Source organism: Canis aureus, chromosome 4 (genome assembly GCF_053574225.1).
Source record: "Canis aureus isolate CA01 chromosome 4, VMU_Caureus_v.1.0, whole genome shotgun sequence".
NCBI classification, from domain to species: domain Eukaryota; kingdom Metazoa; phylum Chordata; class Mammalia; order Carnivora; family Canidae; genus Canis; species Canis aureus.
The window spans coordinates 82962540-82981653 of NC_135614.1; the positions used below are offsets into that span (position 1 = coordinate 82962540).

The 19114-nt window shown below is 33.5% G+C and overlaps 1 protein-coding gene across 3 annotated transcripts in view; it reads left to right on the forward strand.

Moving 5' to 3' along the window:
- LOC144313063 (cadherin-10) overlaps positions 1-18132 on the forward strand; it is a 175545-nt gene extending 157413 nt beyond the window's left edge. For 2 of the 3 annotated variants that reach the window (XM_077896361.1, XM_077896362.1), the window contains exons 9-12: positions 2097-2218; positions 8196-8304; positions 14181-14432; positions 17057-18132. In XM_077896361.1, the coding sequence (XP_077752487.1) occupies positions 2097-2218; positions 8196-8304; positions 14181-14432; positions 17057-17547 (974 nt within the window). In that variant the 3' untranslated portion in view covers positions 17548-18132. The remainder of the gene's footprint in view (positions 1-2096; positions 2219-8195; positions 8305-14180; positions 14433-17056) is intronic. The other variant, XM_077896363.1, reaches the window with a different exon arrangement.
- The last annotated feature ends 982 nt before the right edge of the window (positions 18133-19114 follow it).

The following is a 19114-nucleotide window of genomic DNA, read 5'->3' on the forward strand; positions in this document are numbered from 1 at the left end:
TGGGTTCATTTGTAGGTGAACCCCATGTAGGTGAACTCTGGCTATTTGTAACTGGTTTTAGGACTAGGGGAGGTAGGAAAAGACTGGGATATAATTTTTTCTTCCTTTTTTTTTTCCTTTCTCCACTTCTCCCCAAATATAGTTCTCTTCAGATCTGTATGAATGGTAGGGAAACTAATTAATGTTATTTTTATTGTGCAGTAAAAGAGCATAAGCTCTCAAGTAATGTAAGAAAATGCAAAAGGTGTCACAGTGACAATAAAGATACCTCAGTAATAATAGGTGACATGTATTACGTGCTAATACACGCTAATAATTTGATAATAGTTTTTGATAGTTTTATACATTAACTTACCTAATTTTTCAAATAACGCCATAGAAGTTCCAGTTTGATTTATATTGAGTAAATTAAGGCATTTGAGAGGTGGAGTAAATTGGCCGATGGGCACACAAGGAGTAAGTGGTGAATCTGGGAATCCAAGCATCTCTGTTCTGCTCCAGGGTCTGAACTCTTCAACCCATATTAAAAAATGAACAATAGGCCACAATCCATTAGCAAATGTGAAATCAGAACCTGGGAAAGGAACGCATATGGGTGAAAAAGACTAAGAATGGAAAGGGGTGTTAAATAAAGGGTGTCTTTTAAAGTTTCTCTTGAAAAATGGAAGGCAGAAAGTACACTTCTCATGGATTTAGAATTATGTCTGCCTCCCTTCGTAGGACTTCAACCTTGTAAGCCCATTTATCCTTGTGGATTTAGTTTTTACCCTGATGAGTAATCAGTTCTTACACAGTATTTTTAAAAGTGCTGATTTCATTATTTTAGTAATATTATAATTACATGGAGAGAAAAGAGGAGAAATAATTCTTTTGAATAGTAATATACTCCCTATCTGTGTATAACAATACTTTTTACCCTTGTATTTGAAAATTACATGGGTAAAATTAGAAAGTCGTTAAATTTCACAAGGGTAACTGATACTATCCATAACCCATGTTAGTAAAGGCCATTTAGTAAGATTGCTATTGTCCCTCACCTCATCTGTTATTTTGTTTTGTTCTGTTTCGCTTTGTTTTTAGCTAATTACCTCCTTTCTCCTGTGCTGTTGAACTTCAGTTTGATTTTGCTGAGGTCGGCACAAAAATTGAACTATATCCAAAGACTCAGATTTTGATATCACAAAGGCTGATAAATATAACCTGAATTTAAGATGTCAAAACACTCTCAGATATCAATACTAGTGTCTAGAAAATCCCATTGTGGAGATACTGTCATTACGATTAATACAAGTTTGTTACCCAAGACTAAGCTAAATAGACATTTATATTTTAAATTTCCATTTACAAATCAAAACAATTCTTAATGCATATTTTATGTGAAAACTTTGATACTCAATTTAAGTATTTGTAGCAAACAAAAAATCCTGATCATTATGTTGATATCAAAATGTTGCTATTGAGCTACTTTTGTTATACAAAATTGAGCCTGGATTGTTGACAAGGTACCAATAACAATTACTGAAACATTCAAAGCCTTACATTTTACTGTAAATTTCCACCCAACTTGTAAAATTAGTAGCTATATACTAAAATTTCCATAAAGAGAGTTTAGAGTAGCTGTTGGAATATTTTTCGTGATTAAAGTAGTCAAAAGGATAAGTTGTAATATAACAACTACCTCTTAGGAGCTAATGACCGTGGGCAAGTTAGTAGTTTATTTAAAATTATTTCTTCATCCACAAACTTAGTAAAAAAAATATAATATTGTACGACAAAGATTTAATAAATATTTGTTCATTTTCCTATGTTTAGACGGTAAGGACACAAATACAATATGAACTCAATTACACTGGATTGTGCTTTTATAAGATTTTCCAAAATAATAGTAGTTCTCTTGAGGCCAATAATAACTGAATTTATGACTACTTAATTAGGCTCTGTAGTAATTTTCTTTATTGTATTTGCTCATTATGTTGGTAGAATGAACACGATGCTTATTTTTATGTGAGCACTTAATATCCACAAAATGCTTACATAAATTAACTCTGGTACACAAATGTGTCTTCCTAAACGAATTTTTCCTTTCCCTTTTCTAGACAATCCCAAAGAGATGACTCGCGTGGCTGTTTTTGTGAGGATTTTGGATGTTAATGACAACGCCCCACAATTTGCTGTGTTCTATGACACTTTTGTATGTGAAAATGCCAGACCAGGGCAGGTGAGCACCCACAGGACTTAAAAGCTTCGGAAGATTGTAAAGGCTTATTCAATTTTTTCTTTTCCCAGGCTTAAGAAGGATGAGTAAACAGAGATAAAAAATATTCCTTTAAGTCCCAGTAATATAATTAAAAAAAAAAATCTGATATTTTTAGGGTTGGAAAATGTTCTAAGTGACACTATAGCAAGTTTCACATTTCTTTTGTGAAGCTCTGAAGAAAATATAAGATGTTATTGTTGCCACCAAAGTTAAGGAGTAAGAAGAAAAAGCTTTCATTGTTTACATTTTCGCAAACAAAAAGAGGGGAAAAAAAAAAACCAACCCTCTGCTGTTTCTTTAGGTAAATATTGAGAACCCCTAGAAGAGATGGGAGATAGAATTTAGGAGAAACACAGACACAGATACATGGGATCAGCGAAACGTGGCATCAATATTCCAATGTATGCAAATGATTTCAAAGCAGGGCGTGCAAGATTCACTCTTAGATTTACACTTATATTTATCATTATAGCAACACTTAGAGTGCTTAATGACTTCGTTTTCGTCCTTTGAAACCTTCCTACATCAGCTTTGTTTATAACTCTTTAAGTCTTTTCCTCAGTGGACTCATTTTGTTGTTTGAAAAGCTCCAGTGTATATGGCTGAAAGAAATGCTCTTAATTGGTTTGAGTGCTATCTTCACAGAAGGAAGCTGCATGTTATAAATAATAATTGGGAATCAAATGTGTTTTATTAAAGAAAGAGGAGCCATCACAAGACTGTATTGTGTTTTGACATCACTTGATGCTCTTTATAAACATCAATGTCATTGTTACATTTTTATGCAAATTACGTTGTGGAATAACACAAATTCTTCCTTCTGAAGATTCTAACAGGAATTCAATAGCCTGTCTATTGTTTGAAATGGTGAAATTGCTGCAATTGGATTCATTTTTTTTTATTTGAAAATGTTATAGAAATGTTTCATTTGGAATATTTAAATGACAAAGCTACTTCCGACCTACTTCTTAATGAAACAGTGTTTGCCCTGAAAACACCATTCCAAATAGTCCTCTGCTTGGCAGGCTCAGCATGATATAAGTTGAAGGCTTTTCTCTAAGAGATAAATTACCCACTTTACAACTGGCGCATGCATTGCGTCCTCTATAGTTATTCTATTTGATTTTCAAGAGATATCTTTTCAAAGCATTTAAGTCATTTTAAATACTGACTTCTGAATGTATTCAAAATATACAAAACAAGGGATTTTTTTCTTATGCCTCTTAAAAAAAAAACTAAATCTGGTTCAGTAACTTTATATTTTTTGGACTTAAAAAACCAGTTAGCATATTGAAGAAAAATGACAAAATCAAAGACAATTCTAATCTAAAAAGTAATCTATTCTGACAAATTGATAGGAATAACATGATTAATAATTTTCATGTAATTGGCTGAATGTGCAATAGTTTCCAATAGAAGTTATTTTTAATAAGATCAGTTTGTTCTATGTCATTTGGTCTCAGAGGCCGATAAATGGTTGCTTAAACTAAACTGTTCTGCAGTGGTGGAGTTCTAGGTTACAATAGCCTAGCAGGTTATGTGCAAAACCAAGGTGGTTATGTGGAAAAAGTCCTTTCCTTTAACTTCCTTGACATTACTGTTAACTCTGTCTCCCCCCCTTCTAAGGCAGTAAGAGCTTGTTAGGACTTCTGGGGGTACTTTGGTTATTTATAGAGTATTTCAACCCACTCAATTATCCTTTGAATTAAGTACTGTTTAAAAGTAGCACTTTGAACAACAACATAGGAAATAATTCCATTCATTTGGTGTGTGGACAAAATGAGAAGACAGATAAAGTTAGTTGCCATCTTCTCTTTCTTTTCTGCCTATTTCGTGCTCTAAGGATAGGAGACTTTCCCCCTTGGAAAAGATGCAACTTAAAATTGATGTAAATTAACAGTCCCCTCTTGTGCCTGAACTAGGCTACTTGACTCTCCATCCTTTCCATCTCAGAAAGAGTCCCTTGGGAAAGGAGAGAAGACTGGCCGTTACATTTTTCTTTCGTTTTCCCTCATGCATACCACATTCCTTCAGTCAACAAAATATATTTTAATAATTTTTAATCTTTATGGAAGGAAGTAGCATTTCAGTCTCACACATTTCACAGAGAGTCTCCCCAGGGAGGAGTGCTGCTTGTTATTTGCCCACAGGTAGTATCTAAGCTCTAGGCCTTTGTCAAACCTCAAATATCCTATTACATATTTCCACAGAACACTGTTTAGTTACTTACCTAACTACACTTTTTCCTACTGGAAAAGTGAAAACATTACAACTTAGTGACCGGTGTTCTTATTTAAATATCTTAAAATCCATGTGTCACACATTCCCCACAAAATCCCACATTCTATTATGGCATGATCACTGAAAAAGCCCTCAAGTTGATTTGATGTTATTTTAGAATAGCCTAGTAAAAATACAAACCGATTATATAATCTCTAAGGAGATGAAATATAAATGACTTATCTGTGTTTATTCTTCATATGCTCAAAATGAATACTGGACATTCTTCATATGCTCAAAATGAATATGGGACATCAAAATGAATACTGGACATCAAAAGTGGTTTTTTCCCCATAATTGTGGCAACCTGTTTTATTGGAAATGAGTCAAAATGAACTTGTCTCCAGTAGAAATAAAATAACTAGTGTTCATATGTAGAGACAGGGAAGATGTTTTTACCTCCTTCTTGTTGCCAACTTCTGATTTCTATTTTAACACGTACTTCCATGTATAGGGTACATATACATATGGATATGGATACTTCCATATATGGATATATAAACTGTAATAACTTCTTACAGATATAGGTAATGATGTAGCCATTACGTTCTCTGAAATTGTTCTGGTTTATAAAAATAAACTGAAATTGTAATTTGTAATCACAATTGAAAATGCATATTTATTATGAGATAATTACATTTCCTATTTTATTTTATTTTTATTTTTAAAGATTTTATTTATTTATTTATTTATTTATTTATTTATTTATTTATTTATGAGAGACACACACAGAGGCAGAGACATAGACAGAGGGAGAAGCAGGCTTCATGCAGGGAGCCCGAGGTGGGACTGGATCCTGGATCCCAGGATCACTCCCTCAACTGCTGACCCACCCAGTCATCCCTCATTTCCTGTTTTCAAAAACCATTACCTCTACGTTTAAATTTCTACAATTTTGTGTCTATATATGTGCTAACATATAAATCTTAATGGTAAAAATATATAAACATAGAAGTCTTATTAAGTCTACTATCTTTCTTGATGTTTCATTTATGTCATTTTTAACTTTCAACTTATAAATCATTATTTAAGAATAAAATCTTTTAGACTGCTCAATAAACAAGTCAGTTGAGAAATGATTTTATAACTTCATTGGTACCTCTTAAGGGTATTAGTTAATACTTTTTATACAATTTTCTATTTTTGGTTTTTTATTGGCTAGATAAGCCATTAGCAATAAATCTTTGCTTTCTATATGATTTTAAATTACCACTAAAATTTCATTAGTCACAGTTTAAATAATTTTTTCAGTTGCTTATTCCAAGATGATAAACACTTAACCTTTGTATGATCCAATATTATTTCTCGTATCATTTTGAAATAAGTGGGTAAGGTTATAATTAAATTGGGAGTAGCTAAAATTTGCCACACTCTTATTTTATAAGGTAATTTAAAAGAAAACTAAATATAGAAAAGTTAAAATAATTTCTTAATTTTTTATAATTATATAACATTTTAAATTTGAAATCTCTTTTTATATCAACAAAATATCGAAAAAAAATATTTTCATTGAATATTGACACCAGGGGTGCCTTAGTGGCTCAGTCAGTTAAGTGTCTGCCTTCAGCTCAGGTTATGATCCCAGGGTCCTGGGATGGAGTTCCTGCATTGGGTTTTCTACTCAGTAGGGAGTCTGCTTCTCCCTCTATTCCCTCCCCTCTGCTTGTGATCTCTCTCTTTCTCATGTTCTCTTTCTCTCAAATATATAAACAAAATCTTAAAAAAAAAAACAAATATTGACACACGTTAAATAAGCCAATGCAGTTAAGCATATTCCTTTTAGTTAAGCATAAATTTGACCATTTATATAGGTATCAATACATAAATTTAAAAACTTCTGAAGCTCTCTTGCAAAATTAAGATATGCAAAACATTTTAAAAAATGTTATACATATAAGTTAAGGATAAAATAGATATATATGCAAATAAGTACACAACTCTATGATACATATAAATTTGTATAATATTAATCATTATGCTCAAAGAAGTGATCTGCTTATAATATAAGGTGTTGCATTTTCTGCTTTGTTACCAGATAACTTCTTATATTGTCTCTTATCCTAAAATAAATCAGAGATGATCTTTATAAAATAACCTTTTCCCATACATATATTGAATTTAAAAACTGTAGTTTTATGGACAATGCAAATAAAGTGAACCATTATTATTAAAGGAGATCATAATGTTTAAGTCTTCCCTTTAAAAAATTGTGCTTATCTATAAAATCTCTCCATTCTTTGATAGTTTTCACTTTTGATAAGAGGAAAGCCATAATCACAGTAGTTTTCTAAATTTTCCCTCCATTAGATAAACTTTTCCAGATCAATGTTTAGATATATATGAAATAATCTAGTCTTTTTAAATGCTATATCTAAATTAATAAAGCTGTAAAAATATAATATTGTTACTATGATGTTGAAGAAATGGATAATATATAGGAGATATTGAGAAGAAAGGAGAGCAAGAAACAGAGACAAAAAACAGAGAGGGAGGGAGAGAGGTAGGGACATTGTTAAAGTCAAAGTATTTAGTCTGTTTATTGAGCAGTCTAAAAGATTTTATTTTTAAATAGTGATTTACAAGTTGAAGGTTAAAAATGACAAATGAAACATCAAGAAAGATAGTAGACTTAATAAGACTTCTATGTTTAAATATTTTTACCATTAAGATTTATATGTTAGCACATATATAGACACAAAATTGTAGAAATTTAAACATAGAGGTAATGGTTTTTGAAAACAGGAAATGAGGGATGACTGGGTGGCTCAGCGGTGAGGGAGTGATCCTGGGATCCGGGATCCAGTCCCACCTCGGGCTCCCTGCATGAAGCCTGCTTCTCCCTCTATGTCTCTGTCTCTGTCTCTGTCTCTCTCTCTCTCTCTCTGTGTCTCTCATAAATAAATAAATAAAATCGTTAAAAATAAAGTAAAATAAAATAGGAAATGTAATTATCTCATAAAAATATGCATTTTCAATTGTGATTACAAATTATAATTTCAGTTTATTTTTATAAACCTGAACAATTTCAGAGAATGTAATGGCCATATCATTACCCATATCTGTAAGAAGTTATTACAGTTTATCTATCCATATATGGAAGTATCCATATCCATATGTATATGTACCCTATACATGGAAGTACGTGTTAAAATAGAAATCAGAAGTTGGCAACAAGAAGGAGGTAAAAACATCTCCCCTGTCTCTACATATGAACACTAGCTATTTTATTTCTACTGGAGACAAGTTCATTTTGACTCATTTCCAATAAAACAGGTTGCCACAATTATGGGGAAAAATGTATCAATTCTGGGACACCTGAGTGGCTTAGTCAATTGGGAGTCTTCCTTGGGCTCAGGTCATGATCCTGGAATCCTGGGATAGAGCCCAGGTCAGACTCCCTGCTTAGAGGGACGTCTGCTTCTGCTTTGCCCGCATCCTGCTCCTGCTCTCTCACATTCTCTAACTCTCTTAAATAAATAAATCTTTTTAAAAAATCAAAGTAATAATAAAAGAGGTGGAATAATTCAAAGATACATGCACAAGGAGGAAAATCAACTGCTTTAAATTTAGGCAAAATTGAATCTTAAAAAATTACATATTGTAAAGCAGATTATACTCATGGAAGCCTGATACACACGCTCTTTTTTCTTTTCTGCAGCTAATACAGACTATAAGTGCAGTAGACAAGGATGACCCTTTAGGTGGACAGAAATTTTTCTTCAGTTTAGCTGCTGTCAATCCAAACTTCACAGTCCAGGATAATGAAGGTAAATTTTAGAACATCATCATTATGATTTAAGGTGACATTAACAAGAGCTTTTCCCCCAAGCAACAATTACCATTTGTATGGTGTATTAATGTATTGATCTGTGTCACAAAATGTTGTTTTCATCAGATATTAATGAGATATTAATTTCTTGCTTGCCAGTGTTCATTCTCTTAAATTTCAAAATAATAGATACTTGAGAGAAGTTTCAAATGTGAATACAAATGAAAAGGTTGAATCTTGAAAACATTGGAAAGGCTGGAAATAATCGGACAACAGGGTAGAGAAATGAATAATTCAGTGAGCCCTTGTGCAAATTTCAGTGAGATTTAGCAGCAACAGATTCACCAAAACCAAAAATGCATGGGATATGGGTTAGAAGAAATAGAAGTATTAGCCTGTGACAGGTTTAAGTGCAGAGGCAGTTGCAAGGGCAAGATACACTATCTTCTGGGTAATATGTGAATTTTATAATGTCTTTGTGATAAACAACAACAACAACAACAACAACATTGTATATTTCTTGCATTCCCAAAAAGGACAAAAAATTTAGAGGAAATAATATGAAAACAGTTACTATTCTAAAAAATTTGAACAACTTAATTCTTAAAAAAATATGGTAATTATTCTAGACTAAACAAAAGTGTGTAGTTAGAGCTCATTTCCCCTTCATAAATTTATGTTAAATTAATTATATCAGCTGATCTTCCTTAAAAAGGCATACTTGTCTTAGAGTCAGTGTAGATATAGTTATTCTTAAATTTAATAGCTACATTGGCATATTTATAATACTTTCATAACAATGTGTATATGCTGGCAGAGCCAGATCGCTCTATGGCCTCTAAGTCACCTTCAAAATATCAGAAAGAAGGTTCAGATAATGGATAGTTTTACATTAACCCAATTGTTATTTGAAGTATTTGATATCTCAGAAACTGCACAAAACAGTGGAAGAGAAGGCATCCACTGGTAACATCTGTTTACCAAATCGTACTGTCTGAAATGTCTGTTTTCCATCCCTCTGAACATCTAAGATAATCATGATGGGAGAAATTAGCATAGAATTGGCAGATAGGATACAAGATGTCCAGTTTCACAAGAATATCAGCAAAACAACACCCATCATTTTATTTGCTGAATCTGGGATCCTAAATACAGAACTTAGTTTGGACATCCCAAGTTCTGAATGGTCAATATTACACCTCTTTCTAAGTGTATTTTAATTTGTTTTATGTTTCTATTAAACCGAGCTGTGGATCCCAACAAACCGCCTCACAGTTGTAAAAGGTAATAGAGACTTGAAGTAGTCTTATCACAGCATTTCCCATTTAGGTAAACACCTCAAAGCTAATCTTAATTAATTTTTGACAAGTGGTGCCATCTTCCTATATTCAGAAAAGTTCTTGATCTTCTATGAGTTACTCAAAGCAAGAGTTGAAGCCATATGAATATTAATCTGAACATGTCGCCATATAGAATACCATTAAAGTCAGATGGCATATATGACCCACTCCTGTATAAACTCACTATTTTGTTATTGGGTGCATTTGGAAAGAAATCCCAATGATCTAGACATCACCTTATTGCTCTTCTTGAGTAAATACCCTTGTATTTATCTATATCTTCATCTCAGCAAACTTCAATTTTATGGTAACAATTTAAAAAAAAATAATTTTCTGCTTCTGTGATACCACACTTGGAGCTTATAATTCTTAAGATTCCCACACTTTTCCCTAACTTATAGATCAAAAGCATAATTATATGATGACTTTCTGGAATATTTAATAAAATGATTGGAATTTCTTTCATTCCTGAAGTTTAGGGTAAAACTTCATTTTATTCTTCAATATATTAAAAGTGTTGTAGGCAAAATTAAGACTTAGAACCTTTTGAAAAGTTAAAAAAGAATAAGGCAAGAAGATTCTAAATGAAAAAAAAAAGATTCTAAATATACCCATATGCCAACACCTGTTGTTGATTTTAGTCATTCTGACAGGTGTGAGGTGATATCTCATTTATTTTTTATTTTTTATTTTTTTTGATATCTCATTTAGATTTATATTTCCCTGATGATCAGTGAGCTTGAGCACCTTTTCACGTGTCTGTTGGCCATCTGTATGTTTTTTTTTTTGTTTTTTTTTTTTTTATTTTTTTTTTGTATGTTTTTTTTTTTGGAAAAATGTCTATTCTTATCTTCTGCCCATTTTTTATCGGATTATTTGCAGTATTGTTTTGTTTTTTGGGGGAGGTTATCTGTTTCTTTGGTGTGGAGTTTTATAAGTTCTTTACATATTTTTGATATTAACCCTTTATCAGATATGTCATTCGCAATTATCTTTCCCCGTTCCATAGATTGCTTTTTAGTTTTGTTGACTGTTTCCCCTCATTGTACAGAAGCTTTTAACTTTGACAAAGTCCCAATAGTTTATCTTTGCTTTTGTTTCCCTGGCCTCAGGAGACATATCTAGAAAGAGTTACTATGACCAGTGTCAAAGAGGTTACTATCTGTGTTCACTTCTAGGATTTTGAAGGTTTTTAGGTCTTACATTTAGGTCATTTAGGTCTTAAATCCACTTTGAATTTATTTTTGTGCTTGGTGTAAGAAAGCAGTCCAGTTTTGTTCTTTTGAATGTTGCTGTCCAGTTGTCCCAACACCACTTGTTGACAAGACTTGTCTTTTTCCTGTTGGATACTTTTTACTGCTCTGTTGAACATTTGTCAACCATAGAGTTGTGGGGCTCAATCCTGGGTTCTCTGTTCTGTTCTATTGATCTATGTGTCTATTTTGTGCCAGTACCATACTATTTTGATGAACTACAGTTTTGTAATATAAGTTGAAGTCCAGAATTGTGATGACTCCAGCTTTGCTTTGCTCTTTCAAGGTTGCTTTATCTGTTAGATAAATTTATAAATTTATAATTTATAGAGTCTGTTGTGGTTCCATACCAATCCAATAATTAGGATTGTTCTAGTTGTGGAAAAAAATTTTGATAGGTATTGTTTTAAATGTGCAGATTGTTTTGGGTACTAGATTTAACAACGATGGTTCTTCCAATCCAAGAGCATGGAGTGCCTTTCCATATCTTTGTGTCATCTTCAATTTCTTTCATTCAATGTTTTATACTTTTCAGAGTACAGGTCTTTCATCTCTTCGATTAGGTTTATTCCTAGGTATCTTATGATTTGGGAGGATTGATTCCTTAATTTCTCTTTCATTATTGGTATATAGAAATGCAACAGATGTCTGTACACTGATTTTGTGTCCTGCAACTTCACTAAATACCTTTATCAGCTCTACAAGTTTTTGGTAGTCTTGAGATTTCCAAAGAGTATCGTGTCATCTGCAAATAGTGAAAATTTTACTTTTTCCTTGCCGATTTAGATGTCTTTTATTTTTTTGTTGTTGTTGTCTGATTACTGTGGCTAAGACTTCTGGTACTATGTTAAATAACAGTGGTGACTGAGGACATCCCTGTCTTGTTCCTGATCATAGAGGAAAAGCTGTCAGTTCTCCCCCATTGAAGATGATATTAGTTGTGGGTTTTTCAGATACGGTCTCTATTAAGTTGAGGTATGTTTCCTCTAAACCTACTTTGTGGAGGGTTTTTATCATGAATGAGTATTGATGAAGATGTGGAGAAATGGGAACTCTCTTGCACTGTTGGTGGGAATGCAAACTGGTGCAGCCACTCTGGAAAACAGTATGAAGGTTCTTCAAAGTGTTAAAGAATAGAAGTATCCTATGATTTAGAAATTGCACTACTAGGTATCTACCCAAAGAATACAGAAATACTAATTCAAAGTGATGCTCCCTGATATTTATAGCAGCATTCTCTACAATAGCCAAATTATGGAAACAGCCCTAGTGTCCATCAACTGATGAATGGATAAAAAAGAAGTGATATATATCTATGCATATCTATCTATATCTATATCATCTATATCTATCTATATCTATATCTATATCTATATCTATCTATAAAGTGGAATATTACTCAGCTACCAAAAAAGAAATGAAATTTTGCCATTTGCAATGACATGGGTAGAGCTACAGAGTATTATGCTAAGCTAAATAAGTCAGTCAGAGAAAGACAAATACCATGTGATTTCCCTCATATGTGAAATTTAAAAAAAACAAAGGAGCAAAGGGAAAAAGAGAGAGAGAGGCAAACCCAGGAATAAACTCTTACCTATAGAGAACAAACTGATGATTATCAGAGGGGAGGTAGATGAGTGGGTGGGTGAAATAGGTGATGAGGATTAAGAAAGGTACTTGTGATGCACACCACGTGTTGTAAGGAAGTGATGAATTACTAAATTCTAGACCTGAAATTAACATTATAGTCTATGCTAATGAACTAAAATTTAAATGAAAATAAAAAAATAAAAGTATATGCCTATATGCATATAAATATTCATTTTAGTGTAGATTTGAAAATGGAAGAATTATTGTAATACTTTTTGAAAGAGAAGTCAAATCTGCAAAATTATCAGGATTAGTTTATTTTTTAAATTTGCTTATGTACATCCTCTATTTTGCTAATCTTCTTTCCCAGCTTAATTAGGCTAATCCTAGCATAATTAACTGATGTAGTAGAAATAACATCTTACTAATAATTTAGGAAATGACTGCTTTATATTCAACTACTATATCTGCAAGAAATTGTCACCCTTTATTTTCTCCTGCCCCATTTGATGTAGCCATTACCCAATTCACTCCCTTTCCTACATTAGCATTTTAAATAGGTTTACGGGATTGGCATAAGAAGACTAAGTGCATTGGAAAACAGCTTAGGAATTTATCATCCAAGTGCATATTGATTTTTTAAAAAATATTGATTATAGAGCACTAGATGAAATCTTTTTTTTTTTTTTTTTATTAACTACACAATGTCCATTTAAGGATACTGGGTGAGTTATCAAAGAAAGAAAATATCTATAGTGATATACTAGGTAGTAGGATGCTTATGTTTATTAAATCCTTATATCTGTGCATTTATGAGGTACTCTACATCAGTTTATTCTCCTAATACTTTGAGCTATATATTGTATTCATTCTAATGGATGGAAATCAAAGTTCAGAAACATTAACTAACTTGCTGGGGGCACCTGGGTGTCTTGTTTTCACATCCCACTTTTGATTTCAGCTCAAGGTCATGATCTCAGAGTCATGGGATCAAGTCCTGCATTGAGCTCTGTGCTCAATGTGGAGTATGCTTGGGATCCTCTCTCTCTCCCTTTCCTGTGCCCCTCCCCCTGCTCACACTCTCTTTGAAATAAATAAATAAAATCTTTAAAATAAATAAATAAATAAATAAATAAATAAATAAATAAATAACTTGTTCGCCATTGTTCATATATTGCGATTCTTGATGGGTTTTGAGGGCATTATTGATTTTAAAGGTGAAACTATACATAAAATTTATTCTTTCATATTTTTCTTCATGATTATTGGATTAATGTGTCTTTTATGTGTATGTGTCATGCATAAACATACATGCATATATAAACAAAAACATTTACTGTAATTTTTTTCTTGATATGCATATTTATGGTTTCTGAAAACTTTGAGAATATGCTACTATCCTTGTGGTCTTCAGAAAATGTTCACTTATAAAAATCCACCATTTCAAAAGCTTTATCTGTGAACAAGTTGGAAATCTAGTAAATAAGCAGTGACAGTCTTAGACTCCTCAAACTATTTCATTTATCTTATTTCAGTGGATTCTTATCTTATTGTATGCATCCTACAGGAAAATCGGTATTAATTTTGTATTTTACATAAATAATTCTTTACTTGTATGTCAAAGCGTGGAGATCAGGATGAGAGAACTTTCTTGTCCCAAGCCATCGGTAATATTTTAAAATTTATTTTAGATAATACTGCCAGAATTTTAACCAGAAAAAATGGATTCAATAGACATGAAATAAGTACCTATCTCTTGCCTGTGGTGATATCAGACAATGATTACCCAATTCAGAGCAGCACAGGCACGCTGACCATCCGAGTGTGTGCTTGTGACAGCCAAGGCAACATGCAGTCCTGCAGCGCGGAAGCCCTGCTGCTCCCTGCTGGCCTCAGCACGGGGGCCCTCATCGCCATTCTCCTCTGCATCATCATTCTGCTGGGTAAGAAACTTTAAGGAAAATGTGATTATTTCCTAGATTCCTTATGTTAGTGTATTTTTAAATAAGAAATTCTATTTTTCAAATACCTTCTCTCAAGTTGACTTCAACATTTAAGATAGACGTGAGTTAATGATGAGATACTGTTTATATTAAAATATTTTATGTGATCACGCAGTTATTACCTTTTTTTAAATAATAAGACTGAAAGTTAGAGATAGCCAAAATGTTTTCCACAGTTGCACAATTGCGTAGTGGCTCATCCAAGGCAAAGTATTTTGCTATCAGTTATAGTTTTTCAGTAAATCTAAAGTTTATTTCTAGGTTTTTAATCTTATGGTGGCTGGATAAAGCACTCAGTATCTTACCCTCCCAATGAAATAATGTTAAAATGGCCCTTTACCTGGTTTACTTTTCCCTACAACAATAACACTTGATTTTATAACCTAGAGCAAATTGCTTTTTAACTGCTTTTGAATGAAAACTCAGATTAAGTTTACTCCCCTGTTGCATTATCTTAAAACTATTGTGCATATTCCTATGACCCTAATCAAAAAACATTGTATCTGACATTTGAAGAAGCAGTAAAATGAACTTGGATTTTGGAGTCAATCATAGTAGGTTTCATTATCCTCATTATTAGAACATTTTTTACTGGGTAAGAACACTTAGCTGACAATAAACAATCTAAGGTTTAGAATCTTTACATCACAAATTTATGTGTGTGCATGAAAATACGAACTTAAGCAAAATAAAATGTCATATTTTCTCAAAGGCTTTAATAAGCTTTTTTTTTCCCTCTCTTCGTGGTAGCCTATTTCTTTTTTTTAGCCACTTTGAAGGTCAAGAATACTTACCAATGGATTAAAATCTTATTTTTTGTTGAATTAAAAAAAGTCTCTTGTTTGCCCTTTTACACAAGGTTGAAGGCAGATAGCCTGACTGTCCTGTTAGTAAAAGGGAAAACAAAAGTTAAGAGCCCTTCACATACTAATATAATTCTCGTAGTTCACGCTGCTGTAACTATGCCATAGACTGGATGGCTTAAGCCACAGAAATGTATTTCTCATAATTTTGGAAGCTGGAAAGTCTAAAATCAAGGCACTGACAGATTCCAAATTTGGTGAGGACGTATTCCTAGTTTCAGGATGGCTGCCTATGTTGTATCCCCACATGGACGACTCCAATCCTCTTCCTGGTTTCTTTTCATAAAAACACTAATCCAATTCATGAGGGCTCCACCCTATGACTTAATTATACCCCACTTCCAAATACCATCACTTTGGGGATTTAGGCTTTAACCTGAATTTTAAGAGGACACATTCAGTTCATAATGATAATAAATCGCATACCCTTTAAATGTTTCTTCTAAAAAAAAGCTAAATAAATATAGGCATTTCATCATATATATACCTGGTGTAAAATATTTTCTGTCTCTTTCCTTGTTTAATCAAATGCGCATCTGTTTCCCCAAATCATAATTTTCAAGGATCATGTCCAAAATGTTTGGGGATAGTGAATGAGGACTGGGAAACTAATACAGCCAAGGGGAAATTTGATATTAACATTCTCCTATCTTTTATGCTATCACCATCATGATTAGTAAAGTCATTATATTATTATTAATATTGATACCTTCTCAGGGAAGTTGGGAAATGTCCTTTCTGGATGATACACATTTCTATTCGTGGATCTACAGTTGTTTGAGATGGATCAAGCTAAGTTCATTCATTCTTTCTATAGGTAATTCAATGTGGAAATTGAAATTCACACTTTGTCACCATGCGATCCGACAACTTTCTTTTTGGTCTCATTGTGATATATATTTCCATGTAAAACCTCAAAGATTGCTAAACTAAGAGTTTGTAATCAGAAAGTCACCCTCCCCTCCCTTCTTTTAACAATACAAGAAAACAAAAACAACTATGTGAATCCATCAGCGAGGCCATTTAATCCAAACCAACAGTATATCCTGTCAAGAATGCCCTCTTTTAAATAGCGTGTTAAAGATGTGCAAAATACGGGCCTATTTTTGTCCTCCCGAATTGTTTTACTTGAAGACGAATTCAATTTGCGTCTATTTTCCATGCAACACCTTATGTCCCCCTTCAATGCAAAGTATAAATAATGTCTGCACGACCAGGAGCTAAGTTTAAACAGTTCTTAGAAAAAAAAAAAAAAAGAAAAAGAAAAATAGACAAAATGTCTCACTGTATTTGAGAAATACCCCCAGATGGTCATAGACATAAATCAGAAACCCTTGCATTCCTCTCCTGCACTTCCACTCCTCATCTCTCTGGTGTTGTAGGTGCACTGCTAATGAATCTCTTTTTTTTTTTTTTTCTTTCTTTCTTTCTTTCTTTCTTTCTTTCTTTCTTTCTTTCTTTCTTTCTTTCTTCCTTCCTTCCTTCTTTTCTTTTCTTTTTTCTTTCTTTCTTTCTTTCTCTTTCTTTCTTTCTTTCTTTTCTTTCTTTCTTTCTTTCTTTCTCTTTTTTTCTTTCTTTTTTTATCTTTCTTTCTTCTTTTTCTTTTTCTTTTTTCTCTTTCTTTCTTTCTTTCTTTCTTTCTTTCTTTCTTTCTTTCTTTCTTTTTTCTTTTTTTCTTTTTTTTTTTCTTATTTTTTCAAGTTATAGTCGTACTGTTTGCAGCCCTGAAAAGACAGCGGAAGAAAGAGCCGCTGATCTTGTCCAAAGAGGACATCAGGGACAACATCGTGAGCTATAACGACGAGGGCGGCGGGGAGGAGGACACCCAGGCCTTCGACATCGGCACCCTGCGCAACCCCGCGGCCGTGGAGGAGAAGAAGCTCCGGCGGGATATTATTCCCGAGACGTTGTTTATCCCTCGGAGGACTCCCACGGCTCCCGACAACACGGACGTGCGGGATTTCATCCACGAGAGGCTCAAGGAGCACGACCTGGACCCCACGGCGCCGCCCTACGACTCTCTGGCCACCTACGCCTACGAGGGCACCGACTCGCTGGCCGACTCGCTGAGCTCGCTGGAGTCCAGCACCACGGACAGCGACCAGAACTACGACTACCTGCGCGAGTGGGGCCCGCGGTTCCACAAGCTGGCGGAGATGTACGGCGGCGGGGACAGCGACCGGGACTCCTGACCTGGGCGCGGCCGGCCACTAGCTCACAGTCCGCAGAAGCTTCCTGCCACTCAGCACACGATTTTTTTTTTTTTTTTTTTTGGTCCCATGGACTTCTTCATCTGTTCATTCATGACCTTGATCTTTTTCTTTATTTTTTTCCCCCTCCTTGTAGGATGTCTCCACGGAATTGTCTACGAAATTTTCTTTAATCACTTCCAAGAGCCAAAGCTATGGAAATTCAGTGTTGTCCATCTTAGAAATAAAAGATGATCTCAGAAACACGAACAGGATAGTTCTCCCTTGAGCCACCTCACACACAAGCCGCTTCTGTTTAGATACACATCCTGCCCCCTGCCAATGAAGCTTTTTAAAAAGGTGAAGAAGAAAAAAAAAAAAAAAGAATTTTAAGGCATATCCTGTTCTGTACATTAAGTTAAAAAGAAAACAAAAACAAAACGTATATGTGGTGTCAGTAGGTGTGATTTGCAACCTGGTATATACAAACGTTTGTGCAATTTCATTTCATCAAATTCTATCTGCTAATGTTTTATATTTATATTTTTGTATTTATTTTTAAAAAAAATAAACAAGTTTTTACAACTACCTTGTCTCCAGCTTCATTTTTTTTCCCTAGGAAGAAACAGTTTCTCCCTGCACTATCTTGGTACAAAATGATGTTGAATGCAGGTAAGGGTACAAAATCATTATGGTGATTTAGGTAAGAATTTCTTTTTCAGTGAGTTTTTGTTTTCTGATATGTGAAAAACCTGTCATATTAAAAGTAATGGTCATATAGAGAGCACTTAAAAATTATCAATTGAGCCAATTTAAAACATGGCCATCCTTATGCTAATTATCCCAACATATCAGCAGTACGGTAATTTCGTTTTGTTCATATTCACTTAAGTAGTATCTGAAAGAATATAACATTTTCTTATTTTTGTATGACATTTGTGCTACTGAGGGTTATAGGTAATAATAGTTCAGACAGATTTCAGACTGAAATAATCCTGTAATGGAAAATATACTTACCTCTCATGATGACTTCAAAAATGCCTAGTAATGAAAATAATAATGCTGAATATTCCATTAAGGCACAGCATTGTGATTATGTCAAGTTTTCAAAAGTGCATTACATATTTACTTGTAATTAAGTCTGGTTTTCTGTCAATGAATGATTCAGTAGAAAGGGGGAAAAAAAAAAAAAGTACTGGCAGTTAATTATCTGGAGTTCCTGAGATTCACAGAGGCCAACTGCACCAACTGATCTCTTGTTTCTCAAGCTCCAAATATGATTTATTTATAAATGGAATGCTCTGTAGGGCCTACGCTAGGAAGTTGCATTCCCTGCTGAGTATATCATAAACAATACCAAAGATTTATATGCTTTCAAATTAATGAAAATGCTATGCTTTTGGAGTGAGCGTACAATATTGACATATCTTTAATGCAGATTTATTTATTTCAGTCTTCTTGAATGAATCCCCCCACCTCCAAGTTCCAGGGTGAAAAGGCACACATTTTTCTGACTACAGACATTTTAGTTTGCATGGTAATATAATTATAAAAGAAAAACAACCCATGT